The sequence below is a fragment of the Enhydra lutris genome, unplaced genomic scaffold, assembly GCF_002288905.1.
Source record: "Enhydra lutris kenyoni isolate GAN:26980312 unplaced genomic scaffold, ASM228890v2 scaffoldscaffold130, whole genome shotgun sequence".
NCBI classification, from domain to species: Eukaryota; Metazoa; Chordata; class Mammalia; order Carnivora; family Mustelidae; genus Enhydra; species Enhydra lutris.
Window position 1 is genome coordinate 582,617 of NW_019154214.1, and position 21,373 is coordinate 603,989.

General features: G+C 39.7%; 1 protein-coding gene across 1 annotated transcript in view; it reads left to right on the forward strand.

Moving 5' to 3' along the window:
- Positions 1-20,471, forward strand: part of LOC111139964 (lysine-specific demethylase 5D) — a 43,514-nt gene extending 23,043 nt beyond the window's left edge. The window contains exons 7-22 of the mRNA XM_022492358.1: positions 7,893-8,074; positions 8,170-8,332; positions 12,505-12,624; positions 12,748-12,942; positions 13,216-13,397; positions 13,481-13,605; positions 13,733-13,880; positions 15,506-15,602; positions 16,280-16,638; positions 17,062-17,200; positions 17,619-17,798; positions 17,934-18,071; positions 18,245-18,844; positions 19,102-19,171; positions 19,311-19,510; positions 19,599-20,471. Coding sequence (XP_022348066.1) covers positions 7,893-8,074; positions 8,170-8,332; positions 12,505-12,624; positions 12,748-12,942; positions 13,216-13,397; positions 13,481-13,605; positions 13,733-13,880; positions 15,506-15,602; positions 16,280-16,638; positions 17,062-17,200; positions 17,619-17,798; positions 17,934-18,071; positions 18,245-18,844; positions 19,102-19,171; positions 19,311-19,510; positions 19,599-19,949 — 3,249 coding nt within the window. The 3' untranslated portion in view covers positions 19,950-20,471. The remainder of the gene's footprint in view (positions 1-7,892; positions 8,075-8,169; positions 8,333-12,504; positions 12,625-12,747; positions 12,943-13,215; positions 13,398-13,480; positions 13,606-13,732; positions 13,881-15,505; positions 15,603-16,279; positions 16,639-17,061; positions 17,201-17,618; positions 17,799-17,933; positions 18,072-18,244; positions 18,845-19,101; positions 19,172-19,310; positions 19,511-19,598) is intronic.
- The last annotated feature ends 902 nt before the right edge of the window (positions 20,472-21,373 follow it).

A 21,373-nucleotide genomic window follows, 5' to 3' on the forward strand; every position in this document is an offset into this window, starting at 1 on the left:
TTAAACATTTTTTTTTGCTTTATAAAATAGATATGTTTATTCTTTTATATTTTAAAGCTTAATATACACCTATTCATGTGTATACTTTCTCTTTTTGGTTTACCATTTCTCTTGAAACTCTGATCTTCAAAGACTGTTTCTTTTGTTTGAAATGAAATCTTTAAAGATTTTTAAGTAGAAGTATTTAATCATTAATTTGTTTTATTTGTCAAAAAGAAATGTTTCTTTACCCTATTCTTAAAAAGTTATTTCTCTGAATATGTGTAAATCTGGTATAGGAGTTATTTTCTTTACCATACATTAAAAATATTCTTGGATTATTGATTTATGAGACAGCACTCTGAATCTTAACATTTATAAGTAATCTAATTTATTTTTCTTCTCTGCCATAAGATCTCTTTGTTTTGGATTATGGCAGTTTTTCTTGGTAGGAGATATGACTTTGTAATTTAAAACACCAGGGGTTGGGTCGCCTGGGTTACTCAGCTGGTTAAGCCACTGCCTTTGGCTCGGGTCATGATCCCAGGGTTCTGGGATCGAGTCCCACATCGGGCTCCTTGCTCAGCGGTGAGCCTGCTTCTCTCTCTGCTTCTGCCTGCCCCTCTGCCTGCTTGTGCTCTCTTTCTCTCTCTCTGACAAATAAAATCTTAAAAAAATAAAAATAAAATACCAGGGGTTCATTTTGTTTCTCAGATCTGAGAATTCACCTTTCATCAATTCTAGCTGTGAACCCTTCTATGATAACTACTGCTTCACTCTTTCTATCGTAAAATCCCATATCCTGAATTTTCTTATTTTAACTTCACCATTCTTTACCTCCCTATCATACTTCTTTCTTTATTTTCTTGCTTTCTCGTAATTTGTTTTAAATAATTTCAAAATGAATCAGTTTTCACAATAACTGGTTTTTTTTTTTTTTTTTAAAGATTTTATTTGACAGAGATCACAAGTAGGCAGATAGGCAGGCAGGGAGAGAGGAGGAAGCAGGCTCCCTGCTGAGCAGAGAGCCTGATGTGGGGCTCGATCCCAGGACCCTGGGATCGTGACCTGAGCCGAAGGCAGAGGCTTTAACCCACTGAGCCACCCAGGTGCCCCCACAATAACTAATTTTTTAAAAGGTTATTTATTTGAGAGAGTGAGCGACAGAGAAACACAGTTGGTGGGGGTCGGGGGAGGTAGAAGTAGACTCCTCCCTAAGCAGGGAGACTGAGGTGGAACTCAAATCCAGGACCCTGGGGTCATGACCTGAGCAGAAGGCGGGTGCTTTTTTTAAAAAATTGTGTTATGTTAATACATCATTAGTTTTTGATGCAGTGTTCCATGATGTGTTGTTTATGTATAAAACCCAGTGCTCCATGCAATACATGCCCTCCTTAATAACCACCACCAGGCTTACCCGTCCCCCCATCCTCCTCCCTTCTGAAACCCTCAGTTTATTTCTTGGAGTCCATAGTCTCATGGTTTGTCTCCTCCTCTGATTTCCCCCAATTCACTTTTCCTTTCCTTTTCCTAATGGCCTCTATGTTATTCCTTATGTTCCACAAGTAAGTAAAACCATATTATAATTGACTTTCTCTACTTGACTTTAGTCAGCATAATCTCCTTCAGTCCCATCCATGTTGGTGCAAAAGTTGGGTATTCATCCTTTCTGATGGCTAAGTAATATTTCATTGTATATGGAGTATACATATACCACATCTTCTTCATCCATGAAGGACATCTTAGCTCTTTCTACAGTTTGGCTATTGTGGACATTGCTGCCATGAACATTGGGGTACATATGGCCCTACTTTTCACTCCATTTGTATCTTTGGGGTAAATACAATTGCCGAGTCATAGGGTAGCTCTATTATTAGTTTTTTGAGGAATCTCCACACCATTTCCCAAAGTGGCTGCACCAATTTGTATTCCCACCAACAGTGTAAGAGGGTTCCCCTTTCTCCACAATCTCTCCAACATTTGTTGTTTGCCTTGTTAATTTTTGCCTTTCTAACTGGTGCAGGGTGGTATCTCAATGTGGTTTTGATTTGAATTTCCCTGGTGGCTAACGATGAAAAGTTTTCATCAGTTTGTATGTCTTCACTGGAGAAGTGTCTGTTCATATCCTCTGCCCATTTTTTGAATGATTGTCTTGTTTTTTTCAGTGTTGAGTTTAAGAAGTTCTTTATAGATCTTGGATATCAGCACTTTATTTGCAGTGTCATTTGCGAGTATCTTCTCTCATTCTGTGTGTTGCCTCTTTGTTTTGTTTACTGTTTCTTTTGGTGTGCAGAAGATTTTGATCTTGACGAAGTCCCAAAAGTTCATTTTTGCTTTTTTTTTTCCTTTGCCTTTGGAGACGTGTCTTGAAAGAAGTTGCTGTGGTGGATGTCAAAGAGGTTATTGCCTATGTCCTCCTCTAGAATTTTCATGGATTCCTGTCTCAAGTTGAGGTCTTTCATCTTTTTTGTTTATTTTTGTGTATGGTGTAAGAGAGTGGTCAAGTTTTTTTCTTCTATACATAGCTGTCCAGGTTTCTCAGCACCATTTATTGAAGACTGTCTCTTTCCCAAAGGATATTTTTTCCTGGTTTGTGGGAGATTAGTTGACCGTAGAGTTGAGGATCCATATCTGGACTCTCTGCTCTGTTCCACTGGTCTATGTGTATCTTTTTATGTCTGTATCATGCTGTCTTGGTGGTCACAGCTTTGTAGTAAAGCTGGAAATCAGTCAATATGATGCCCCTGGCTTTGTTTTTCCTTTTTAACATTTTCTTGGCGATTTGGGGTCTTCTGGTTCCCTTCAAATTTTAGGATTGTTTGTTCCAGGACTTTGAAAAATTCTGCTGGTATTTTGATAATGTTGACTTTGAAACTATAGATTGCTCTGGGCAGCATAGACATTTTAACATTTTTTTTTTTTTCTCTGATCCATGAGCATGGAATGTTTTTCCATCTCTTTGTGTCTTCTTCCACTTCTTTTGTGAGTGCTCTGTAGTTCTTCAAGTACAGAGCCTTTACCTCTTCGGTTAGGTTTATGCCCAGGTATCTTACAGTTCTTGGTGCTGTAGTAAATGGAATCGATTCTCTAATTTCCCTTTCGGTATTTTCATTGTTAGTGTGTAAGAAAGCAACTGATTTCTGTACATTGATTTTGTATCCTGCCACATTACTGAAATGCTGTATGAGTTCTAATAGTTTGGGGGTGGAGTCTTTTGGGTTTTCCATTTAAAGTATGTCATCTGCAGAGAGAGAGATTGACTTCTTCTTTGCCAATTTGAATACCTTTTATTGCTTTTTGTTGTCTGATTGCCGTTGCTAGGACTTCTAGTACTATGTTGAACAATGGTGGCAAGAATGGGCACCCTTGTTGTGTTCCTGATCTCAACGGGAAGGCTGTCAATTTTCCCCATTGAGAATGATATTTGCTGTGGGTTCTTCATAGATGGATTTTAGGAAGTTGAGGAATGTTCCCTCTGTCCCTATACTCTGAAGAGTTTTAATCAGGAAAGGATGCTGTATTTTGTCAGATGCTTTTTCTGCATCAGTTGAGAGGACCATGTGGTTCTTCTCTCTCCCCCTATTGATTAGTTAGTTCTATCACATTGATTTGTGAATGTTGAACCACACTTGCAACACAGGGATGAATCCCGCCTGGTCATGTTGGATAATCTTTTTAACATACTGTTAGATCCTATTAGCTAGGATCTTGTTGAGAATTTTGGCATCTCTATTCATCAGGGATATTGGTCTGAAGTTCTCCTTTTTGATGGGTCTTTGCTTGGGTCAGGGTAGTGCTGGCTTCATAAAAAGAGTCTGGCAGTTTTCCTTCTGTTTGTATTTTTTGAAACAGCTTCAGTAGAATAGCTATTATTTCTTCTTTAAATATCTGATCGAATTCTCCAGGGAATCCACCAGGTCCTGAGCTCTTGTTTTGTTGTTCTTTTTTTTTTTTTTTTTAAAGATTTTATTTATTTGATAGAGATCACAAGTAGGCAGAGAGGCAGTCAGAGAGAGAGAGGGAAGCAGGCTTGAGAGGGAAGCAGAGAGCCCGATGCGGGGCTCGATCCCAGGACCTTGAGACCATGACCTGAGTCGAAGGCAGAGGCTTAACCCACTGAGCCACCCAGGCGCCCCTGAGCTCTTGTTTTTTGGGGATGTTTTTGATCACTGCTTCAGTCTCGTTTCTAGGTATTGGTCTATTCAGGTTGTCAGTTTCTTCCTGTTTCGGTCTTGGAAGTTTATAGGTTTCCAGGAATGCACCCATTTCTTCTACAGTGTTAAACTTATTGGCATATAGCTGTTGTTGATAATAATTTCTGATAATTGTTTCTATTTTGTCGGTGTTAGTCGTGATCTCTCCCCTTTCATTCATAATTTTATTAATTTGGGTCCTTTCTCTCTCTTTTTTTTTTTTTTTTGGATAATTTTGGCCAGTGGTTTATTGGTATCATAAATTCTTTCTGAGAACCAGCTTCTAGTTTTGTTGATGTGTTCTATAGTATCTCTAATTTCTATCTGATTGATCTCTGCTCTAGTCTTAATTGGTTCTCCTCTTGTGCATGGGGTTTGCTTAATTTGTTGATTCTCCACTTCTTTAAAGTGTAAAGAGAGTTTGTGTATTTGGGATTTTCATTTTTTTTTTTTTGAGTGAGGCTTGGATGGCTGTGTGTTTCCCTCTAAGGACTGCCTTTGCCGTATCCCATAGGTTTTGGATCGATGTGTCCTCATTCTCATTGGTTTCCATGAATTGTTTTAAGTTCTTCTTTAATTTCCTGGTTGACCCAAACATTCTTGAGCAAGATGGTCTTTAGCTTCCAAGGGTTTGAATTTCTTCCAAACTCTTTCTTGTGGTTTAGTTCCAGTTTCAAAGCATTGTGGTCTGAGAATATGCAGGGAATAATCTCAATCTTTTGATATCGGTGGAGACCTGACTTGTGTCACAATATGTGGTCTGTTCTGGAGAAGGTTCCATGTGCACTTGAGAAGAATGAGTATTCTGTTGTTTTAGGCTGGAATGTTCTGTATATATATTTATGAGGTCCATCTGTTCCAGTGTCATTCACTCCTCTTTCTTTCTTTATTGATTTTCTGCTTGGATGATCTCTCTGTTACTGAGAGTAGTGTGTTAAGATCCCTTACTGTTAATGTATTCATATCAATATGATTCTTTATCTTGATTAATATTTGTCTTATGTAGTTGGCTGGTCCCATATTGGGGGCATAAATATTTATAATTGTTAGACCTTCTTGTTCTATGATCACTTCTCTGTTTGTATCATAAAATCCCATATTTTGAATCTTCTTATTTTAATTTGACCATTATTTACCTCCCTTTCATACTTTTTTCTTTATCTTCTTGTTGGCCTTCTCGTAATTTGTTTTAAATAATTTAAAACTGAATCACAGCAGCTAATTTTTTTTTAAAAGATTTTATTTATTTATTTTGACAGATAGAGATCACAGGTAGGCAGAGGCAGGCAGAGAGAGAGGGGAAACAGTCTCCCTGATGAGCAGAGCTGGATGCAGGGCCTGATCCCGGGACCCAGAGATCATGACCTGAGCCGAAGGCAGAGGCTTTAACCCACTGAGCCAACCAGGCACCCCCACAGTAGCTAATTTTTATTAAAGATTATTTGTTTATTTATTTGAGAGAGAGTGAGCGAGAGAGGAACACGAGTGGGCTGGGGGTATGGGGAGAGAAGCAGAGGGAGAGGGAGAAGCAGGCTTCTCCCTGAGCAGAGAGCCTCAGGTAGGACTTGTTCCCAGGACCCTGGGATCATGACCTGAGCCGAAAGTAGATGCTTAAGTACTGAGCCACCCAGGGGCCCCCAAAGTGAGTATTTTTAACTGAGATTATGTCTATAATTATGTCTAGATATTGCATGTCTCATAGTTTTTGTTAGCATTTTGAATGTTAACATTTTGAATGTTTTAATATAGTGAGTCTGGAAATTAAGTTTTCTTGTCCCTCATTTTCTTACTGCTGGTCTCCTTAGAGTTGTATTTGTTTGTTTAAAGTGAGTTTTCATAACTATTTTTGCACAGACAGTATTTTTGTAACATTGTCTCTGAATACTCTTCCATTCTTTCCAGATTGGCTCTGTTTGTAACTCTTCAGTGCTTATATAGGCCATATATAACTCTTTCTATAACTCTTTATTTTCTGTTTGCATAGGGCTTGATGATCAGGCAGAGATGAAAATCTTGATACCTTTTCTGAGCTTATCTCCTAACCTGGGTACCTTAGGCCTTCTGGGTTCTTGGAGTACATAGAAACTTTTCAAAACCCTTAATCCCTGAAGCATCTCACTCTTAGCTTTTCCACATAGGGTTTTTGTCATGTCTGTTGTTTGATGCAACTGCTCTCCTTTGCTCTGAAGGATTGATTGATTGATTTGCCTATCAGTATTTTCAAGAAATTTTCTTTGTAGCTACTTCTGAACTCTGAGGTAATTCTGAGTTAGGCTGAGTAAATTCTGAGTTAAGATAAGCCTTTTGTATTAGCTCTTTGCTGTACTTATGACAGGGCAGACAAAATCTTTTCAGAACATACATTTTGTTTCTTCTGGAAAAAGGAAACCACGTGACCAATGTAGGTTGCTGTCTTCAAGATTATCACAGCCATGAAGTGGGGGATGGGCAACAGTAGGTTAAAATATCATGGAGCTTTACTCTATTTAATTATTTTCATTATTGTCTTTTAGTTAGCAGTAACCTTTGACTGTTACTCAGAGTTCTCATAAAGGTGAATTTAGGGGGTGCCTGGGTGGCTCAGTGGGTTAAGCCTCCGGCTTTATCTCAGGTCATGATCTCAGGGTCCTGTGATCAAGCCCCATATTGGGCTCTCTGCTCAGCAGGGAGCCTGCTTCCCCCTTACTTTGCCTGCCTCTCTGCCTACTTGTGATCTTTCTGTCAAATAAATAAATAAGTAATCTTTAAAAAAAAAATGAATTTAATAATTTTTGCTAGTTTCTTTATGGTTGTGTAAAGATCAGCCTTTAGAGTTTCCTACTTTGACATTTCATGGATGTTGGTTTTCACTGACAATTTTTTTTTTTTTAAGATTTTTATTTATTTGTCAGAGAGGGAGAGAGAGCGAGCACAGGCAGACAGAGAGGCAGGCAGAGGCAGAGGGAGAAGCAGGCTCCCTGCCGAGCAAGGAGCCCGATGTGGGACTCGATCCCAGGATGCTGGGATCATGACCTGAGCCAAAGGCAGCTGCTTAACCAACTGAGCCACCCAGGAGTCCCTCACTGACAATTTTGATACTCCCCAAAAAATGAATCAATAACTTACGTTTCAATGCAGAACAAAGAAAGAAATGGATGAGATTGTATAAGTAGTATAGTAAGTTTAGAGTTTGGGAGAGAGAAAGTCTGAAATATCCTGTAGAAAATACTCAGTGTAGTTAAGGTTTGGGCAAGATTTAGAGCATAACATATTTTTTTGTTTTGTTTTGTTTTGTTTGGATCAGTAATACAGAGGCACATAAGAGAAAAATAGGATTATGATGTTTAGAAAATGTAAATTACTTCAGGATTAATTATAGACCTAATTGCTGTACCTAGTGCATAGCATTTAGCTGATAATGGGAAAATTGACTTTAGAGAAAACCTATGAACAGTGCTTGTTAGTTTTAGGACAGATGAATTGTGGATTGTGGATAAATATTTTGAGCTATAGTGTTTTCTCTTTCTCTCCAAAAGAAAGATGTGCTTTCAGAAATAATGGAAATTGTCATGACTGGGTATCATGAGGTATCATGAATATGAAAATACCATGAGTACTGAGTCTGTATTCTTAAAGCAAAGAGCATGCCCTGAGAACTACTGTCTTCTACATATGCCTGGTTTAGTTTGTCTTTACCCCATCCTGCTTCCTACTTAAGCTGGCAAATCTTGAACTTAACAGGAATATGCAACCAGTGGATGGAATCTGAATGTAATGCCGGTGCTGGATCAGTCTGTTCTCTGCCACATCAATGCAGACATCTCAGGCATGAAGGTTCCCTGGCTGTATGTAGGCATGGTATTCTCAGCATTTTGTTGGCATATTGAGGATCACTGGAGTTACTCTATTAACTATCTGCACTGGTGAGTGGGATCCAAATGGCTGGGATGGATGTTAAGACTTCTTTCACGTACAAAGATATGCCCAGACTTTATATATCTCCTCTTTACCTGAGCAGGGGTGAACCGAAAACCTGGTATGGGGTACCCTCATTGGCAGCAGAGCAGTTGGAGGAGGTGATGAAGAAGCTGACACCTGAGCTATTTGAGAGCCAGCCTGACCTGCTCCACCAACTTGTCACCCTCATGAATCCCAACACCCTCATGTCCCATGGTGTACCAGTAAGTACCTGGAAATAAGGGGCAAAGCAGATTTAAAGTTTGTGCTAGGTTGGAAAGGAAATGAGGAAGAACTTAGTTTCACAGAAATAAAGTTACGTGCATTTTGGTGAGAGTACTAGCTTTAGTCTCATGTCTTTGTTTCTGTACTGCTGTCAAGCTGCAATCCTATATAGAACACTAGGATATCCTTAAGAGGAAGGGAGAGGAGAGATCAGATAGTTATGTAAATAACATAAAAGCTGTATTTTGACCTTTTTAATGTGTCTCCTAGTCTAGGATTGGTTGTGTTTAAATCAGTAGGTATAAATTTTAATTTTATGAAATTTAAATTGGGGTTCAGGATTGGTTTCAAATTTGGGAATTTCTAGGATTAATTTATATTAGCCAGTTTTGCAGAAAATGGTAAGTACCCAGCAATTTATAGAAGGTAAAGTAGTACACTATCTTTGCAACATACTGTAATTTCGTCATACGTACTTCTGAAAGGTATTAGCCTGTACACAATTTTTTTATAACTTATGTCCATTTCAGTTTTTCTGTCTTCATAAAGTGATTTTGGCATTTCAAGGCTTCCTTCAAATACTACTGACATTTTATAAATTCATGTTTGAACTTTTTCTTTTCAACATTACTGTTATCTCATTAAAAAGCAGGTAAATTTGAATATTGATGAAATCATGAGGTTGTCTAGTTAAGCCATTTGTTCTGCCTCACGTTTCTTGGCTTGCTTACTGTTTCTTTGCCTCTCACATAATATTCAGCATGCACTACCACACATATTTAGGACTGAGATTTGTACATTTTACTTACATTACCTGATTTGCCAGTGGACAGTTATTTATACTATTGTCTTACCTTTCTTCTATTTCTGTAAACTTGGTAGTTAATATCCCCATTTTCATTTCTGATATAATTTGAGTCTTTGTCTCTTGACAAAGACTCTGTTTATCATTTCAAGGAAGTAGCTTATCATTTTATCCATTTTTTGCTCTTTTTCTCTTACATATTTACGTAGCTTCTTAGTGAATTGACCCTTTTATCAGTGTATAATCTTTTTTATCTCAATTTTTTACTCAGACCTGTTTTGTTTTATTATAGAATCACTTGCTCTTTGTTGCTCACTGTTGTGCTTGGAATAAATTTTTCCATTGTTTGATTTTCAAACTCTTTGTGTCATTACTTTGGTGAATTTCTTATATAGTGTAGAGTTGAACTATGTTTTCTATGCATCCCATTGTCTATTTCTGAGAGTTTGATTTTGAAATTTTTTGTAATTACCAGTAAAGGAGGACTTATTTCTGCCAATTTGTAGTTTGTTTTTTGTAGTCATATCTTTTTTGATCCTCAGTTCTTCCATTACTTTCTTCTTCTTGGTGTTAATTGGCTAATTGCAGTGTACTGGTTTAATGCTCTTTATTGTTTATTTTTTAGTTATTTTCATAATGGTTTGTTTGGTGATTACAATTATTATTTTAGTTTATATCTCTGTAATTTGAATTAATACCAACTTAGTTTCCGTGGTAAGTTTAAAAAAAAAAAACTTCTATTCCTATGTAGTTCTGTCCCTCTTCCTTTGTTGTACTATTACAAAATACATCTTTATGCACTATTTACCCATTAAATACTTTTATATTTATTATTCTATGCATACTTCAGTTATGAAGAAAATAGGTGTCTTAAACAAAAAAATAAAATATTGGTTTTTATATTTGACAGTAAAAGTGCCTGGTATAGTATTGGAATGCGCTATTATCTATATGATTTCTATCTCATAGAGATAGACTTACTTAGTTAATTCTCCAGAAGTATCTTAATTTCTTCTTTCTTTTTTTCTCTCATCCCTTTAAATATGTTATTCCATGCCCTCTGCCATCCCTGATTTCTCTGAGAAATCTGACATTCTTGCTGAGTATCTGTTTTATATGATGAATTGTCTCTTGAGGCTCTTAAGATTCTTTTAGCTTTTGACAGTTTGATTATATTTGATTTTGTCTTACTTGAATACATAGATTCAGTCTTTTCTAAAATTTAGGACTTGAGGTGCCTGGGTGGCTCAGTGGGTTAAAGCCTCTGCCTTTAGCTCAGGTCATGATCCCAGGGTCCTGGGATCGAGCCCCACATCAGGCTCTCTGCTCAGCAGGGAGCCTGTTTCCCCCTCTCTCCCTGCCTGCCCCTCTGCCTACTTGTGATCTCTCTCTGTCAAATAATAAATAAAAATTGGGACTTGTTCAGATATTTCTGAAATCGTCTTTTATGTGTCTTCTTCTTTAACTAACATGAACACTGCTCTGAACATTGGTGTACAAATATGGTTTATCTGTTCAGTCCTTGCTTTCCAGTCTTTAGGTTATATAACCAGAACTGGAATTACTGGATCATATGGTATTTCTGTTTAATTTTTTTGAGAAACCTCCCTACTCTTTTCCACAGTGGCTGCATTAATTTACATTATACCACGTTTTGCTTTCTTTTCATTGTGTTGCCAACCTTATTATTTTTCTATTTTTTAAGAAAAATTATGGATGTTACAGTGGTGAGAAGTGGTATCTTGTGGCTATAATGTGCATTTCCCTGGTGACTTATGATACTATGCAGCTTTTCATAATTTGAACTATCTTGTCAAGTTTATAGTTGTTCTCTGTTCTGTCACCATGGAGTTTCCCTAAACCAAAAAAATGGAAAAGTCTTTTACTCTTAACAGATTGGCTCTGTTTTGATCTTTTACTGCTTTGTGAAGCTGTTTAAAACTGCATTAGCCTTCACCTTCTCCTTGTGTGGAGCCTTAAAATCAACCAGAGATGGAGCTAAGGGTCTTTTTAATTTTTTCATAGCATGTATGTGGTTTTCTCAATTCCCAAAAATACATGGGAGTTTTTCTGAACCTTTATTTTTCCAAATACCTCCTTCCCCTGCCTTTTCCTTCCTAGGCATTCTAGAATTTCTCTTTGTTGTCCAGTCTCTTCTTTTACCACAGGTGGTTGTGCCTAATGCAGTTCTTTTTATATATTTCAGCTAGTAGATCCTGGGAATCCATTTCTGTTTAGTTAAACTCTGAGGCAGTATAAATAAAGGCAGGTTCTTGAGCCAGGTTTTTCCTAGGAGATAAGTCAGGTCAAACCATATCACCTCAGTTCTTTGAAAACAAGATCTATGTTGAGTTCTTTGGTATCAGCATATTGCACCAGGATCTTAATATTATTATTTCCAAGGTAGTTGGTGATACTGGATGAAGGGATTGTAGGCAGGAAAAATATATCGCCTCAGAATCTTTTGCCAAAATTTAGAAGCTTTTTTGTTTTTCATTAAATGTCCTACTATTTGTAGTTTGTGATTTTTCTACAGAGTTTTTAAAATACTCTGCTACATTTTGGTAGTTTAATCATTGTTTTAGTAGAGGGATGAGATTCTGGACTTCCTCTTCCATCATTTGTGTTGACATCATGTCCTGATTTTTTTAACTTACATTTCTTTATTTGTTGAATAAGTTAAGAATGTTTATCATATATTTATGGACCATTTGTATTTCCTTCTTGAATTGCACATTGTTTTTCTTTTCCCCTTCCTTTGCATATCCTGTTTTTTTTTTTTTTAAGATTTTATTTATTATTTATTTGACAGACAGAGATCACAAGTAGGCAGAGAGGCAGGCAGAGAGAGAGGGGGAAGCAGGCGCCCTGCTGAGCAGAGAGCCCGATGTGGGGCTCGATCCCAGCACCCTGGGATCATGACCTGAGCCGAAGGCAGAGGCTTTAACCCACTGAGCCACCCAGGTGCCCTGATATCCTGTTTTTTTAAAAGAGGTCTCCATGTGGGCTTTGAGTCAGATTTAGGGCTAGAACCTCCTCCTCAACACTAAGATCTAGACCTCATCTGAGATCAAGAGTTAGGTGCTCAACCAACTAAGCCACTTAGGTGTCCCGCATATCACTTTTAAATTCCATTCTCATTTTCTCTTGTAAGGCCTGCATATATGAAGATAGAGCCTATGTGTTTCTCCTCTCACTTCTCAGATCTATAATAAAATTTAAAGACATAAAGTGCACTTTCTATCAATTGTCCTGACCTTTTATGTGTTTCTCCAGTCACTTCCCAGATCTGTAACAAAATTTACAGACCTTAAGTGCACATTCTATTATTCATCCCCACGTACAGTCCTCTCTCTGTTTTTTTAGGTGGTCCGCACAAACCAGTGTGCAGGAGAATTTGTCATCACATTTCCTCGTGCTTACCACAGTGGCTTTAACCAAGGCTATAATTTTGCTGAGGCTGTCAACTTTTGCACTGCTGACTGGGTGAGTCTGGAGTGTGGTAGGCTTGTAGATAGAAAGGGATAAAGAATGTGGACAGAGATCATTGTGGAGAACATAAATACTGTGGGCTGAATATGGCCACACACAGTCTTAAACTACTTACAGCTACCTGCTGGACGCCAGTGCATTGAACACTACCGCCGGCTTCGGCGCTACTGTGTTTTCTCCCATGAGGAGCTTATCTGCAAGATGGCTGCTTTTCCAGAGAAGTTGGATCTGAATTTGGCTGTGGCTGTGCACAAGGAGATGTTCATTATGGTGCAAGAGGAGCGACGTTTACGAAAAGCTCTATTGGAGAAGGTGGGTGGTGGGAAACATGGCTTAGGGATTCAGTAAAGTAGACTTCTGAAAGGGAGACAGATAAAAATTGAGTAGTCATTCTGTGCCTCATCTCTGAGTCATACATTTGAATTGGAAAGACAGAACCTGTATGTGTTTATATTTTTTTCTTCCGATTTCTCTACAGCTATCCTTACAAGGTTGAGCCCACAGCAGGGCTCAGTGTTGGCTGAGGTGGGGTGTCCACAGCCCTGCTCCTAGTCTTTACAGTATATGTGGGTTGAACACCCCCAGGGCGTCACGGAGGCTGAACGAGAGGCTTTTGAGCTGCTCCCAGATGATGAGCGCCAGTGCATGAAATGCAAGACAACGTGCTTCCTATCAGCTCTGGCCTGCTATGACTGCCCAGATGGCCTTGTGTGCCTTTCCCACATCAGTGATCTCTGCAAGTGCTCAAGTAGTCGGCAGTATCTGCGGTGAGCCATAGGATCTACTTGAAAGACACAGAGGAGGTTATAGAGCTGAGCCACATGTACATTTCCTTGCTCCCTTTCTCCAGGTACCGATACACCTTGGATGAGCTTCCTGCTATGCTGCATAAGCTAAAGATTCGGGCTGAATCCTTTGACACCTGGGCCAACAAAGTACGAGTGGCCTTGGAAGTGGAGGATGGCCGGAAGCGCAGTAAGTGACCACGAATGGAAGAACCCCCAGCAACAAAGGTTGCTGGGGGTTTTCTTCAGCACTCCCAAGTCTCCTCCTCTTTTCCCTAGTACTGCTTACTTTCCTGCAACTTCTACTCTGTGTTCAGGCTTTGAAGAGCTAAGGGCACTGGAGTCTGAGGCTCGTGAGAGGAGGTTTCCTAACAGTGACCTACTTCAGCGATTGAGGAACTGCCTAAATGAAGCAGAGGCTTGTGTCTCCCAAGTCCTGGGGCTGGTTAGTGGTCAGGAGGCCAGGTAAGTTAGAGAACAGGGCAAAAAAATGGGTTTAGTATATGAAAATGATGGGATGCCTGGTGGCTCAGGGGTTAAGCATCTGGTTTCGGCTCAGGTCATAATCTCAGGGTCCTGGGATTGAGCGTCACATTGGGGCTTGTGGGAAGTCTGCTTCTCCCTCTGCCTGCTGCTTCTCCTGCTTGTGTACTCACCTGTCAAATAAATAAATAAAATCTTAAGGAAAAAAAAAAGGTCATAAAGAATCCATGTAGTATAAAAGTTAATTTATGTGTGTGAGCACATTAATATCTAAAACTTATGTATGTAATCTGGTTGAAGAAGCATACTTACACCATCAATGGCAATGAGAATGAAAATGCAGGCGAACTATTGCAGTCTAACTTGTTAGCAGATTTCATAAAAATATTCGGGCATCAGATTTCCAGAAAATTAATGATTGACTCTGTAGGTATATACAGGTTTAGACATTAAATTTTATTTATTATTTGCCAAATGTGTAGAATCATAGATAAGTTTTTCTTTCTAAAAATTGGGTGATTATATACACATGCTTTGTAAATTCATGTAAAAAACAGCTGGAGGTATTAATCACAGTATCTCAAAGTCAGATATTTTCAAATTCAGAGAGTTTTTTTTTAAAAATTAAAGGTTAAAGTGTAATGAATTCACTTTTCATAGGGAATATGTTTTCCTTTTCTCCTTCAAAAGAAAGACAGTTTCTCCTATTTTGACCTGGTGAGACTCTCATTAGGTGGCTGTGGTTTTTAGTATTTGCAGTCTTAATCCACCTTAAGTTCTAATCATCTAACTTCTGGCCTCTTTTAATTTTTCTCACAGTATGTGTATAATCACATGTCTTTGCACTTCAAATATATGAGTCAGAGATGCGGCACAGAATGACTACTCAATTTTTATTTTTATAGGTTTATATATAGATATAGATGTATATATATATTTATATCTTAGATATACCAAAGAGTGTATCTAAGAACTTAATACTTAGAGATATTGCATTTCTCACATAATGAACTCTTATTTATGGCTCTTCTGTGTACCGTAATGTGTCCATTACTACTTTCACTCTTCTTCATCATCTCATAATAGTCCTTCCTTGTTTCTTCATTCTTTTGTCTGGTTTTCTTAAAAATTCTGGTATTTATTTTAAATTTTTTTTTCTTAGTGTCACCCTGAAAGCTACTACTCTTAGATTCTATTGAATCTTTATTTTTATGTTTCCTTCTTATATTTCATTTTGATTTCCTTCTTCTTCTAATCCTTAATCAGTATAGTAAACTAAGGCCTTGTAGAAGTCATCTCACATTGTTACTGTCCAAAAATGAAATGTTTGTTTTAATTTTAATTTTCCTAATGGTATCCCAGAAAGCATACATTCTTCTGAAACTTGTATTGTTTCATTTTGATATCTTCAGTCTTCTCTAACAGTTTCAAATACAAAATGTTGCCAAGTTTTTTTCAATGTAGTGGTTCATAGTTCTCAAACATTGAAGCTGACTCAGAGGTACTATAACGTAGAAATAAAACAAAGATGTTGGTTTACCGAAAATGTATGCACTGTGGCCTTAGCAGGTTCAGTGAATGAATCTTTTTTTCCCTTACTCCTGTAGGATTGAAACCCCGCAACTGACCCTGCCTGAGTTGCGAGTACTTCTTGAGCAAATGGGCAACCTTCCATGTGCCATGCATCAAATTGGGGATGTCAAGGTAAAGAGGGAATTCTTGGCTTAGAACAGATACTACAGAGTTGGGTGGTTCAATATCTATATTTTATTTTATTATTATTATTTTTTAAAGATTTTATTTATTTATTTGACAGAGAGAGATCACAAGTAGGCAGAGAGGCAGGCAGAGAGAGAGGGGGAAGCAGGGTCCCTGCTGAGCAGAGAGCCCGATGTGGGGCTCGATCCCAGAATCCTGGGATCATGACCTGAGCGAAAGCAGAGGCTTTAACTCACTGAGCCACCCAGGCGCCCCAGTATCTATGTTCTAATAGCTTCATAACTATGTAGTTCAAGCAGATATCCTTCCAAGCAAAAATAATAAGAATACTGAACACAGGACTACATATCTATCTGGCTTTTGGCTTTGGAGAATGTGAAGGAGATAGGCAGTTTTTTTTTTTAAATAATTCAGACTTCTGAAGCTTTTGAAAGGGTAGCTTCACATTAAAGTGAGCTTGAAAGAAATTTGAGATAACTAGAGGAAAAGCAGGGTTATCATGGCAAATAAAGGGTTTTTGTTGATATTAAGTATATTTTATTGGCTTATGGCTGAAGATAAGTGTAAATGCCTAAGAGAGAATATAAAGGGAACAGATTGAGGGCAGGTGGTTGCATATCTAGGTGAGTAAAGAGTCTCTTCTTTATCCTATATGTTTGCAGGATGTTTTGGAACAAGTGGAGGCCTACCAAATTGAGGCTCGGGAGGCCCTGGCCTCCCCTCCCCTCAGTGTAGGACTTTTGCGGTCCTTGTTGGAGAAGGGTCAGCAGCTGGGTGTAGAGGTGCCTGAAGCCCATCAACTCCAGCAACAGGTGGAGCAGGCACGATGGCTAGATGAGGTGAAGCAAGCACTGGCTCCTTCAGCTCAAAGGGGCTCTCTGGTCATCATGCAAGGGCTCTTGGTTACAGGTGCCAAGATAGCCTCCAGCCCTTCTGTGGACAAGGCCCGGGCTGAGCTTCAGGAACTGCTGACCATTGCAGAGCGCTGGGAAGAAAAGGCGCATTTCTGTCTGGAGGCCAGGTGGGGCGGGCCCATCCTTTCCCCATATATACTGTGTAACTCTGGTCCTCAGAGTCTGGGGTTGATCCTGGGGATGGCTTTAGTGGGTAACCCTGACACCAGACCTGTAGTTAGGTGTTGGCTAAACTGTAAGGGATTGGTATGACATGATATCCAGTCCTCTGTTTACTACTGTATTAGAAGACAGTAGTTGAGGAAATATTTATGGGCCTAGTTTTCGAATCATACATAGCAGACCTGACTTAAGAAGAGACTGAAATGGCTGCTTCAGCGTTTACAGTTTTTGAGACTTGAGAGATTATTGCTCGTTACTATTTTTAAGTTTTTGTTGCGGAGCTTTTGATGGTAAAACTTAGGACAAAAAAAAAATGCGTATGCATATAACATTGAAGGATGGATTACTATTTTTCCAAACATTTTTAGGCAGAAGCATCCACCAGCTACATTGGAAGCCATAATCCGTGAGGCAGAAAATATCCCAGTTTACCTGCCTAACATCCAAGCACTCAAAGACGCTCTGGCTAAAGCACATGCTTGGATTGCTGATGTGGATGAGATCCAAGTAAGGACTTGTCTCCTCTTTATAGTGCAGATGTAAAGGCAGAAGAAACATAATTTTGCCTTTGACTTTTTAATAACAGAGTTCTCTTGTGCTAGTGTGTAGAGATGGCAGGTTAGAGCTGTGAGGATATCAGGGTAAAAATAGCTGAAGGAGAAAAGTATGGGCCTATACCTGATCATAGACTATCCCAAAGGAAGGGGGCCAGACAAGAGAAACCAGAATAAAATAGTTAACATGGAAGGGGATGTTTTTTTAGCCCGTGAAGTAGGAGTTCTTGGTGAAAGTGTTTGCTGTCCCACTGTTTTCTTTATAATAGACTCTGTATTTTCTGTATAGCTGTACAGCATGATGCTCAGACAGCACAAATCTGAACACAATAATGATTGGTATATTTTAATTTTTCTTGTCCCTGTTGCAGAATGGTGACCACTATCCCTGCTTGGATGACTTGGAAGGCCTGGTGGCTGTAGGCCGAGACCTACCTGTGGGTTTGGAAGAGCTGAGACAGTTAGAGCTTCAAGTACTAACAGCACATTCATGGAGGGAGAAGGCCTCTAAGACCTTCCTCAAGAAGAATTCATGCTATACGCTGCTGGAGGTAAGACCTGAGACTGCAACTCGCATCTTCTCTTGCGTCAAGCCTGGTTATTATGAGAACATCAGAAATTGGCAGATCTGGTGAGGGGAAGGAAAGGGAAACCCTAGCCATGCTCCCACTGTCTGCCTGCTTCAGGTACTTTGCCCATGTGCAGACGCTGGCTCAGATACCAGCAAGCGTAGCCGATGGATAGAGAAGGAGTTGGGCTTGTACAGATCTGACACAGAGTTGCTGGGACTGTCTGCACAGGACCTCAGGGATCCAGGCTCTGTGGTGAGTTTTGGCCTATGTGGGGACAAGAGCCTGGTGACAATAAGAGTATCTGAGCTGGGTAATGATAGGCAGACCACTTGCTCTCTGTGGTTTGTGAGTGAGATGTTAAAAGCACTAGAGAAGGGAGTGAAATGCACTGCTGACTTCCTCTCCCTCTGTCCTGGGCATGTCAGATCGTGGCCTTCAAGGAGGGGGAGCAGAAGGAGAAGGAGGGTATCCTGCAGCTGCGTCGCATGAACTCCACCAAGCCTAGTCCACTGGCATCATCAACCACAGCTTCTTCTGCAACCTCCATCTGTGTTTGTGGGCAGGTGCCCGCCGGGGTGGGAGCTCTGCAGTGTGACCTATGTCAGGATTGGTTCCATGGGCAGTGTGTTTCTGTACCCCGCCTCCTCAGCTCTTCAAGACCCACTTCCACCTCATCACCACTGCTGGCCTGGTGGGAGTGGGACACCAAATTTTTGTGTCCACTGTGCATGCGCTCAAGGCGTCCACGTCTGGAGACCATCCTGGCACTGCTGGTAGCCCTGCAGAGACTGCCAGTACGGCTCCCTGAGGGTGAAGCCCTACAGTGTCTCACTGAGAGAGCTATTGTCTGGCAAGGCCGTGCCAGGCAGGTTCTAGCATCTGAGGACGTGACTGCTCTGTTGGGACAGCTGGCTCAGCTTCGTCACCAACTGCAGGATAAACCCAGGCTGGAGAAGCCCCCTACCTACCCTTCAGCCCCTGCTTGTGAGCCACACAGAGAAGGCTGTGGCAAGGATATGCCTAAGGTTAGCTGCCCAGTCCAGCTCTTGCCCTTAAATGTCTTACCTCCTTGCCGTACCGTATTTAGGCTGTACTTTCTGCCCTGTAATTTTTAGTCTCCCTTGGTGTAACCTGCATGTCCCATTTTGCTCCCTGTTATTAGCCTGTATATACCTTCCTCCTCCTGGAGGTAAATGTCCTAAGTTTGGGGTTGGTGCAGAAAATATTAGGACCTGGTTTTTCTATAACCTGTTACCCTACCCATTCTTACTCTTCTTAGCAGGTTCCAGGGTTGCTGCTGAATGTGGACAGTATGACAAGCCATGAGAAGGTTGCTTCTGTTCAGGGCTCAGGTAAGACATGTAGGTTTAGGTTTCGGTAGACTGTTGAGTAGATACCACAAAGGTGATCTGTTTCATTGTTGTTTCTGTCAAGGTGTTGGGGATAAATCTAGGCATAGCCTCTAATTACGTCTGTCCCTAAAATTTGCAGACCTGGAGGTATTGTCCTCACTATTGCCACAGTTGACTGGTCCTGTATTAAATCTGCCTGAGGCAACCCGTGCCCCGCTGGAGGAACTCATGTTGGAGGGCGATCTGCTTGAGGTAACTCTGGATGAGAACCATAGCATCTGGCAGCTACTGCAAGCTGGACAGCCTCCAGACGTAGAACGGATCCGTACACTTCTAGAGGTGAGGAAAAGGGTCATGGGCAGGGCCAGGAGATTAAGCCTGACCACTGGTCCACAAGTGCTTTTTGCTTGCCTGTGTGTCATTGTAGCTGGAGAAGCCTGAGCATAAAGGAAATCGAACAAGAGGCCGAGACCTGGAGAAGCGAAAGCGGCGACGACAGCAGAAAATAGATCTGAGTAGGAAAAGCAAAGATCTTGTTCAAGAAGAGCTGCAGTCAAAAAAGGCCCGAAACTCAGAGATTAAGCCTCAGGGGGCCCAAGAAGAAGAGTTTGAGGAGGAAACAGATAGTGAAAATATTTTCCTGACTTCTATAGATCATAGCCCTTTCTTGAAAGGGAACAAAAATAGCTTCCAACAAAATGGTTCAGGTTCTACAGTCTCTCTTCCTTCCTTAACCCCCTTGCTACACCAGCCCTACCCTCAACAGGAAGAGTTATGACAGCAAGCAGAAAAGGGTTTTTTTTTAAATCCCACTGCCTCTTGGACCTTCCTAGGTCCTGAACTTTGTTTTTTATCTAGAATTTGTCACTTTAGAATTTTGATATCTTAAGTGTTAACAGTGATATTTTGAGCTCATTTCCTAGGGTCAGTGCTCTGTGTACCTCTTCCCAGAATTTCTCGCCAGCATTACCGGGACGAGTATGCAGTGAGTGATTTCCCATGCCAGTTTCATTTTGGACTTTGGCAAATAAAACTTGACAAAGCCAAATCTATCTCTCTATTTTTTTTCCCCTCCCTTTTTTCTTATATTTTAAAAATATTTTGGTGCTTCAAGCCTTCTATATTCTACCTCCTTTTCTTTTCTCATCTTGGTTCACATAAGAAAAGACATTGTATTGTGTAATTTTTTGTTAAAGCTAAAAAGAATAGAACAAATAAATAAGTTCTTGGTTTAGACTGTTGGAAATTTTAATTTGTTTTGTTAAAAATAAAACAGCAGTTCGTGTGTTTTAAAACTGGATTTGATTTGAACTTTTTTCCCTATAACAGTAACAAGTTGGGAAACTTAAAAACCTGGTTTGAACCATTATACTTTTTTGATCAATGTGTGAAGAGTCAACTAATATAACACCTAAAACTTAGATCAAAGTCATTTACTCCATGGAGTCCAGTTGTTCACCACCATTGGGGAGTTACTCATTCTCCATTGAATCACTTTGTTGAAAATCTCTTGGCTGTACTTGTATGTCTATAATGTTCTCGTCATTATTGATTTGTATATTTATCTATTTAGCAGGACCCCATTGTCTTGATAACTTTCAGTAAATAACTAACATAGAGTACGTCTTTCAGTAGGGTGAAATGATCCCTCCCTTTTATTCTGTTTCATACGGTTTTAGCTAGCCTGGTACCAACCTTTTTTTCCTATATGCAGTTCACTTTGCCTCCTGCATTTGACAGAGCTGAACTTGAACAATTTATTATACCTCTTACCTTTCACTGGTCTTTTAGGTGATAAAATATGATACCTAATACATTTGTCCTAAAAGTTCATGGAGATGAATAGGTAAATATCTCAAGGAAGACTGGTACACTTTAGGTTACATGTATCTTTTTGTGTGTCTTAGTGATTCAGTCCAACGGACTACTTTTCTCAATCCTTTTCTGTAATAAGATTCTGTGGACCTGGTTTGAATCCCTTAAATGAATGCTTTGCTTTTTATTCCTGCTTATCCAGCTGGTGTAGACCTATTGCTGTGTAAAAAAAATTTTTTTTAAAGATTTTATTTATTTGCTTGATAGAGTGGGCATTAGCTAGTGGGGAGCAGCAGAGGTAGATGAAAAACCAGACTCCCTTCTGAGCTGAGAGCTGGACATGGGGTTTGATCCCAGGACCTGACCTTAGCCAAAGGCAGATGCTTA